Source organism: Buceros rhinoceros, unplaced genomic scaffold (assembly GCF_000710305.1).
Source record: "Buceros rhinoceros silvestris isolate BGI_N320 unplaced genomic scaffold, ASM71030v1 scaffold45029, whole genome shotgun sequence".
Classification (NCBI taxonomy): Eukaryota; Metazoa; Chordata; class Aves; order Bucerotiformes; family Bucerotidae; genus Buceros; species Buceros rhinoceros.
Window position 1 is genome coordinate 1 of NW_010431846.1, and position 9075 is coordinate 9075.

A 9075-nucleotide genomic window follows, 5' to 3' on the forward strand; every position below is an offset into this window, starting at 1 on the left:
GCGCCCCCAGCGCCACCGTCCTTCGGGAAACGCGCATCACTGCCCTCTTACCGGCCACACAGGCTCTGCCACTCACGCCTGTTCGGAGGAAAAGGAAGTCGCTTTCCGGGCGCTGCTCTTTGCAGAGGAAGCATTCCCTTTTCGGAGAAAGGTCTGGAGCTGTAGGATCTTGCATTCGGTTTTAGAGGAGGTGGTAGCTGGTTGCACACGCTTTGATTCGCTGGCTGATGACCACCCATTAATTATTCCGAATCCTAGAGGAGGGCTAGCATTCCGGCCATTTCATGTGTGCGGCGATGCAGAAGATTAGGGGTTCCTAAATAAAACACCTCATGGCCTTAAAAGGACTTCGTATCAACTGTTAGAGACTTCCTTTCCGAAGAGGAGGGTAGGCAACTGATGGTGAATACCACACAGCCGTGTGGACTGGAATACCCCACCAACCACTTCAAGACTATTCTGTAGCATTTTACTGATGGGAGACTTGAAATTACTTGCCAAGTAGGACACTGAATCAGTAACATGCCCACAAATTTAGCTATCGGTCCTAGTAACGATGGTTAGCTTGGACAATATAAGCAACAGCAATCTGTGTAATAAAAGACAATACATTCGTTTTTTCTGAATGTACATACTAGCTATAAAATTGTCTGGTTAACTTTGATGTTCAAAGTTCAAGGTAGCTTGAAAAAACAGCACAGTTGTGGTATTCCTGATGTCAGTCTTTAAGCCCGGGTTTGCAGGAACATTTTGGTAAACCTGAGACATCTAGGAGTGACAAAGGTCCCTAGGCCCCCGTTCAGGATATATAAAATACCTGTCCCTCAGATGTCTGTGCCCATTCAGTTAACAGAGCACCTCTACCCTTCAAAGTGTCATTAGGAAGCCACAGAAATCACATAAAAAGATTAAAGAAGCAGCCTTAGACCTCTTTTTAAAGATTCATCTTTTGTCCAAGACAACTAGAGCTTCTGATTTGATACCATCCAATTTTTTTCAAAGAGACACCAAGAGACAAAAGAGAACCCACACTCATGAGGAGAACAGTCTTCACCAAGCACCATTAATAGTGCTTAAAGAGTCTGAAAGCTTGTCAGTAAGGTCTCTTAAGACCAGCATACATCCTAGAGAGAGGGAGAAAATATCAACGGGAGAGAAAGTCAGCAAAGGAGGGAAGTTAAGCGCAGTTTTCTAGTGGTTAAAGTCCTGCTCTTTTCTATGGAGATACATGATGGTACATGTGTGAGTCAAGTTTGCCACTCAAATACAGTGATTCCTAAAATTTCGTTTCACTAAAGGAGCAATGAAGACACTGGCTGCTAGCGAGTGAAGCGCTACATCAGCAATGTCAAGTTAAAAGAGGTGATGCTTGTCTAACCGTTGTAGCTGTTAGCACTAGCCCCTTAACTTTCCCTTCAGCTGTTCCGCTGAAGAAATGTGAACAGAGTGGGTAGTGTGGCTGGTAATGCTGTTCTGACTGTGCAGAACACTACTGTGAGATCTGTGTGGCAGACAAAGCACTGACCAGTACAGAATCTGAGAGAAAACCCCTCTTTTTTACATCAAAAAACCCAGTTTCCCCAATAATCCAAGCCCACTCAGAACACTCCTCCGAACCTGCCATCCTGCGTTCAAAACAGATTCATCTTCACGTCTCTGAACATGTCAGCCAACCTTTTTACTGAAGTCTTTGAAAAGGTGATGAAAAGGAAGCAGTCATTGATGGAGCTACTGCTAGACTGCTTGACACCCAAATGTGATTTTCCCCCCCACCCCTCCTAGGTAACATGAATTATTCTAACAGGACTTTAGAAAATAAAAATATTACTGATCAAAAACTTCTGGGGAGGGCAACGGAAACAAAAGGTTTTATTAAAAACCAGGCACTGACTGCTGTGTCTCAGCAGAGACAAGAATGGCAAGGGAGCATATAAAACATGGCAGGCCTGGTTTAAAAGAAACCCCCCACACCCCCATCCACCCCCAAAGAAAACAAACCCTAAAGCATGACTTGATGATGGAGCGACAGGTATTGGGGTTCCAGAATATTCACCTGTAATGCCTCTACTTTCTTCAGTCAGAGCAAGGATTATGACCCGGGCCCTTCTACAGACCAAAAAGCAGGAGGAAACCTGGCGGGGACAGTGGTTGTAAGAAACCACGTGGCGAGTGTTGACCTCACCAGGTGCATTCGCACATTCCGGCAGCAAACGGGACCGGCAGGACCAGGTCAGGCGCCAGGCAGCCCACGGGCTGCAGCAGAAGGCCTCGGCTCCTGTCCTTCACCCCGTCCCCTGGGTGGCTGATCCGCCCGGCAACAACTGCCGTGTCCGCATCACCCTGCCGGGCCAGGACAGGAGACGCAGCACGGTGAGAACTGAGCGTGAAAAGCAAGACTCCCATGAGACTACTCAAAAAGCCCCTGTATGCACAGGACCTGAAGTACTAAAATCGCCAAGAAAATGTGGTTTGCAAAACAGTCTTTTATTGTATCCGTGCCACACATACTAGTGAAAAATAACACTCCTAAAAAAGGAAAAGAAAAAGAATGCTACCTTTCCACAACATTTCCTTTAAATAAAACTTCAAGTACTCTTACATTAGTACAAAAAAAATTCTGATCTATCTGCCCCGACAGGCCACCACAACACACAGTAGATAAAACACAGTGGTTACAAATGTCTTTTCCGTCATTTCTGTGGCAAGGCAAATGGAGGGAAATGCTTCTATGAAAAAATACCGTGTGCGTAGGAAATTGTCACAATTTTATTCCACATGGATACAAATGATCATACTCGAATTTGAGGCCGTGGTGGCTTGAAATTATATAACAAAATAGAAAAATGGAAAACTAATATCCCCTACACCCTGTTTTAAAGGCAGGCACTACCGAGATTGAGGAGACTCCACAGTGTTGGTAGAGGATAATTACTGTACAAGCCATAGAGCTATAATTACCTTAAGACTAAAATAAAATGCTACTGTCCTCCTAAGGCATAAACAATAATGTCTGCAAACAATATGTACACATCATACATATTTAAAACAAGACTTAATATAAACAATAATGAACAGTATATACATGTCTCGATTCTTCACTGCTTTGAAATACAATTTAACTACACAAGTGATGCAGCAACATATATATAAATGTACTTGTAACTCTACAGTAAAGTTTAATTTTTAGTGCTTTTATAGCACATCAGTGTAAACAGTTTTACTTGGCTTTGTTTTATATTTTAAAACATTCCTTGTTGTATTTTCAAGATTTAAAGCAATTTTCTAATTCTTCCTTTTCACAGAAAACGAAGATTCTGAATGCTGTATAATCATAAATAATTCATAAAATTAAATACATTCACTAAAAAATAAACTACAAAGTAAAAAAATGAAAAATAGATATTTATTGAAAGGGAAAAGAGAACCATTTCCCCGAGTAGAGCTCTGGTGGTTGAATATTCAGTGCGTTCTGATATATTTTAAATTGCTATTGCACTATAACACCCCTTTCTTTGAAATTCTTTGGGTGTGCTTCCCTGTTCTACCTAAATTAGTTTGTTAAAACACACGAACCAATAACCGAGGGGCCATGGTTGCTGTAGGAGTGAAGCCTTTAGAACTAGTATCACAACTCTGTGATATTTGAAAGGAAAAAACCCAGTCATTAGTTACGCGTGTGCCTTGCACTTTCATGTAAATACAGATCACATTGCTGGTCTTGTCAGTCCTCATTTAATGAAAAAAAGAAAAGAAAAGGAAAAAGAGTTCGGGTAACTTCAGCTCACTTTGAAAATCTCTGTCCACTTTTTTTCAAAATACTTCCTCATGTTGTGGCCAGCCCTGCCTATGTCAGAATCATCTTCATTAAAGGTTTCACAGTTGTCAAAAACAAGCCTGACATCTAGCGAAAATGCTTCAAGATTAGGGTACCTGAAAGAAGAGAAAGGTGAATGATTTTTGGAACGTGAAGAATCAAAGGGGAAAAACACTTCAACTACATGAGAAAACCACCTTAACGTCAGTGAATTTACAAGAATGTTCGATGAATGCTTTACACGTTAATTATAATTTTCTTTTTTTTTATTCTAGTTTAAATAGTAACAAGAAAAAGAACATCAGTGGAAGGAAATGAAATACTCTCTTGTCACTGTATTTGTTATTTTCCTGGAAAACTCTGTAAGGTAGAATTTCCAGCCTATAGTGGAAAACAAACAGTTTAAAATTAACTCCCCCCTTCCCTTCAGTAACTTCCTAGTTAGGATGCTGTGGCTGTTTTCCATTTAGTCGTCTACCCTCGGGCTCAAGCCCTTGCAAAGGCACCGTGGAGTACAGCTGCCTTTTCCTGAACGAGGACAATCAGGGAGAGGAAGCAGCTGCCCAAATCAGGTCTGTACCGCTGTCTTTGCTATTCCTATTTTCCTGACCGTACATGGCCAAGTAGCGTTCCAGTACTCCCAGGAACTTTTAAAAAGTCACAAGGCTCCCACACCAACGGGCACGGGTGGGGCGTTTCAAGGGAGAGGTTAAAAAGCCCCATGTGCTGTCTTTGGAAACATGCTCTGAGCGGAGCTGACAGACACTGAGGAGCATCACTCGTCACAGACGACCACGTTTGCTCTGATGGCGAGCGTCATTAGAGCCCCGGCACGTAGCAAGGAAGGAGAGGGAGCGGAGGCATACAGTGTCATTTCCTTAAGAACCGATGCAGCCCAGTTCTCGGAGCGTAAAACGATGAACCACTGTTACCGGGATGTCACCTGGCTCCCCGCCACAGGGGACTAACTCGCTCCACAGCTACAGCACTGTTCACAGGGACTCCGTGGCTTAAAGCTCACAGCTGGTTCTCACTGTACAGGTAACAACACTAAGATGTCTCCATGAGAAAAGATGAGGGGAAAAAAAGCTTTTCCTATTGATTTATTTTGAGCATTTGACGTGGCAGTTTTACGGGTTTCCAGCCAGTTCCACAGGTTCTCCCACCCGACATACGACCTCACGCAGATACAGCAAAGACAATCGGCATTTTGACTGTGCAAGTAATCACAGGGCTGCCAGAGTAGGCGGGCCTAACTTCAAAAAATGTGCCGTATTTCAGTGTTCAAGTGTTTTTAAAATGTAGAGTAAAATTTACAATAGGTTTACTTACTGTCCACTACTTAGCTTGTCTCTAATGGTGGAAAAGTCCATAGGCTTTTTAATAACTTTCTTGTAACCAGGAACAAGTTTCAAATTTACAGGAAGTAAGAAAGGCCAGGCATCTTCATGAGTTTCCAATTCCGAGAGAATCATGCTGAATAAAATAAGGTTTTAAATCAATATTTAAGCTGTTCATAAATTCACAGAGGTTTTTCACTCGTCCACAAACTCGTCATGTACTGCCAACTTTATAGAAGGAAATCCCTCTACTCTGTGCCCTGTGCAAGGCTGAGAACAGCGTCGGGAAACACAGACGGACAACGGAGACGATTGTTTGAAATAACATTAAGTTCTCTCCGGGCAACCTACATAAGATGAAATTCTAGTGATCAGCACTCCAAAAGAGAGACACGGCCCTGCAACGTCAAGACTTTGAACGTCACTGTAAAGCGCCTGCAACGCAGCAGAACAGGTGCTAACTCTGGCTTTCTAAAGCTGTGACGTGGCTGAACTGCGTCACTCAACTGACAGCAGAACTACAGCAGAGGCAGCCCCGCTCCTGTCTGCCCCTCTGTAACGCAACGCCTCTGGACACAGTGGATCATCACCTTTGCTACTCGCGATCCGCTGCCAGTGCCGCTGCTGCCGGGGCTCTTTCTGCCTGCCCCCGGAAGGGCGCGGAGGAGCAGCTTTCACAGGCCACGTTCTATTGTTAGGTACTGTCCTCTGGGGCTTCATCGCCCAGTACAGCAGTTTCTGCCAGCAGGCACACGTGACATCCCTTACGGGTACACTCGACCTGCCACAGCCAGTACAGAACACAGGACGAGAACGGGGTTCTTCTTCCCCAGAGCAGAGACAAAACCAATCAAGGCACTACTTGTTTCAACAACACTTACCCAGATTTGGAATTTGTCACTTTACCTGCACATAGCCAGGTCTTTGGAGTCATCTTTTTTAGGTTTCTTAACAGCAGTGACGTTTTCTTGCTTTAATTGGCTTACAGAAACATTTTCATCCATTTTTCTTTTTTTAGAGTCTGTTTTTCCTCTTTTTAAGGAGGTGCTTGTAGTTGCAGAGTCTTCATCCTCTGTATCTCCTGCTAATTTCCTGCTTCTCTTTTGTTCACTACTTCTCTTCCCTTTGATTTGAAGCTTTTTTATTTTTAGAGTTTGACCACTTGCCTGAAACAGAGAGAACTGAAATAAGCAATAACCCTGACACCACAGAATCCTCTGTTACTGCTGATGGCTGGCAATGGGGATCAGACAAAGAGAGGTACCTAAACAACTGAAATATTTAATATCGGAGATTATACACTTTTTGCTCTCCTCTACAGGCAAGTAAGGCTGTAGAAATTCCTGTTACTGGTGATTTTGGTTCTCAACTCACAACCTTCAGATCAGTAAAGCAGAACCTAACGAAGCTGGCTGGCACCGGTTTAGACAAGTATTTGTCTCTTCCTTAGAGACTGATATAACCACAGCTGGAATAGTACATTCATCTTCAAGCAACCATAGTATTTGCAAGATACGGAAAACCTGAAAAGAGCTTCTGAAAAGTTAGGGACAGGGTCAACTGATCTGAAGATTACAAGCTAGATATGAAAAATATAGATGGTTTGGGCACAAGACAACTACAGGGAAGATACAAGGAGTATGACAATACAAGAGTGCTACAAAGTGGGGGAAAAAAAGGAACATTATTTAGTAAATAACTATATTTATAGACAGTAAGATGAAACTAAGGGGTACACAAGATAAAAAAATAATTTATTGTGGGCATTGACAGCATCATAACATGGCACAGTGTCTGAATTCATCATTCTGATCACTAGAACAGGAACTCTGAGAAATGTCAAGTCAAGCACAGGACACCACTGGAAAGACTCACTGACAGTCAAAGAAAAAAATTTTCAGGAAGAGAGCCAGCACCAGACATACTAAACTCTGCCTGTGCTATTAAGACTACTGGAGATAGTTTGAACAATTTTTAAACTGTAACATTTACATTTTATACTTTCCTACCACAATACTATCTGGTTTGGAAGTTGTCTAACTTGTATTTTCGTAATACATGTTTTCAGAGTTAAGAATAGGTAGATATTGCTACCTACTGGAAACAATTACCTCACAATTCCTTTATTTCACAAATCTCAAAACCAACTTCAAGCACTTGGCACTGATTGTAATTAACACTGTGAAAAACGTAGTCGTTCTGTACAGATCAGACGACAAATCAATGCGTGGACGTTACAGAGCGTTGCACGTGCAATTCCGTTTGCCCAACACAGAACACGAGGAAGGCTTGTAAATAATTGTACTCTCTTAACACTTCCCTGTATCGTGACTTTGCTCTTGGTCCAAGGACAGAAAAACAACTGAGTTTGTCAGTTCACGTGGCAATGGAAAAGGAATGGTGGTCTACAACCATCTGGTTAAAAACACAAGGCAGTGAGAACAAACCCGCTGGCATCCCTAAGGCCTGACTTTGAGACTTCTGCGTACATTAATTCCAAGTATGTGGGAATGGCAGAAACTGATGTTTTAGGGTTGTTTTTTTTTTTCTTGTCTGAACCAATAAAATTTGAGTTAAATTAGGATGGCACAATTTATACCTGTTCTTCAACAAAACTGCTTCAATGTTCTGCAGAACTTTGGTTCAATGTTCAACACGTTTTAAAGGTTTGCTGGAATTTCACCTTAAAATTCAGGCACCTTTAAATCTCCAGCTTTCAGCCAAGTTTGAGACAGAAAAAAACCTGTTTTTCTGTTATACTAAACCCAGTAGTTACTGGGGTGGGGGCATGTCCAGAGAAGTAGTATCCCAGCATGAGCGCATACCTTCTACCTTTAGAACACGGTCTGTTGTAATACATAACTACAACTATATATATGTAATATATAACTATGATACTGGCAGAAAAAGTTCCAGCATGAGCAAACGCCTTATGAACTACCGCACCATCCATTTTCAGTGTAAACTGTTTTCATTACTTGTGTTACACATAATGGTTTAAAAAACTAATTATCTTCCTTATAACTTTGTGAAAGATGCACAGAAAAAGCTTTCACGATGACAGTACACAGAAAATACAAAACGGAAGATGTGCTGTGAAGCTACTTCTTCACTTACAGCATTCACAGGTAATGGTAGAAAACATGACTACCTAGTTCATCAAAAAATGCATTTAATTTTAGGAAATTGTGGACTTTGAAACAATACTGCTAATTCAGTCATTTGAACAGAACTATCCTAAAGTTCTACTTAAGACATTTTCCCTGACAGGGAAAAAAAAAAAAGCCAAACCCCACAGAGGAAACATACACAGCGGCTCTCTCAAATGTACTGTGTATCAAGTATGCTGTACAAAAATGACAAAAACATATTTACTAAGCTTTTTCTCCACTCTTTCAAATAGAATCTAAGACATCAGTCTGTCGACAACGGAGCTTCTAAGACAAATATTGAAAAAATTGAAAAAAGAGAAATAAGAAGCTATGATATTGAACCAGCAGGAAAAATTCTGTACCTACTTACATTTAAAAAATGCAGTTTGAAACAAGTAAAATTGTAGCCTTTTCTGCCACTTAAAATACTCCTTCAACGGTCCAGGCCGGAGGAACAGCAGCTGGAGCAGAAAAAGCTCTGGAGGTGTTGGTCAACAGTGGCTGAAGTGGAGCCAGCAGCGTGCTCAGGTGGCCAAGAGCATCCTGGCTTCTACCAGCACCGGTGTGGCCAGCAGGAGCAGGGCAGGGATCGTCCCCCTGCACTGGGGAGGCTGCCCCTCAAATCGTGGGTTTACTTTTGGCCCGTCACTCCAGGAAGGACATTGAGGGGCTGGAGTGTGTCCAGAGGAGGGCAACGAGGCTGGTGCAGGGTCTGGAGCACAATGTGCTGAGGAGCGGCTGAGGGACCTGGGGGGGTTGAGGTTGTCCC

The 9075-nt window shown here is 42.4% G+C and overlaps 1 protein-coding gene across 1 annotated transcript in view; it reads right to left on the reverse strand.

The window, feature by feature from the left end:
* Positions 1-2465: 2465 nt before the first annotated feature.
* BAZ2B (bromodomain adjacent to zinc finger domain, 2B) overlaps positions 2466-9075 on the reverse strand; it is a gene marked incomplete at its 5' end in the record, with an annotated part of 32998 nt that continues 26388 nt past the window's right edge. The window contains 3 exons of the mRNA XM_010143532.1: positions 2466-3930; positions 5147-5290; positions 6061-6320. Of these exons, the coding sequence (XP_010141834.1) occupies positions 3777-3930; positions 5147-5290; positions 6061-6320 (558 nt within the window). The remainder of the gene's footprint in view (positions 3931-5146; positions 5291-6060; positions 6321-9075) is intronic.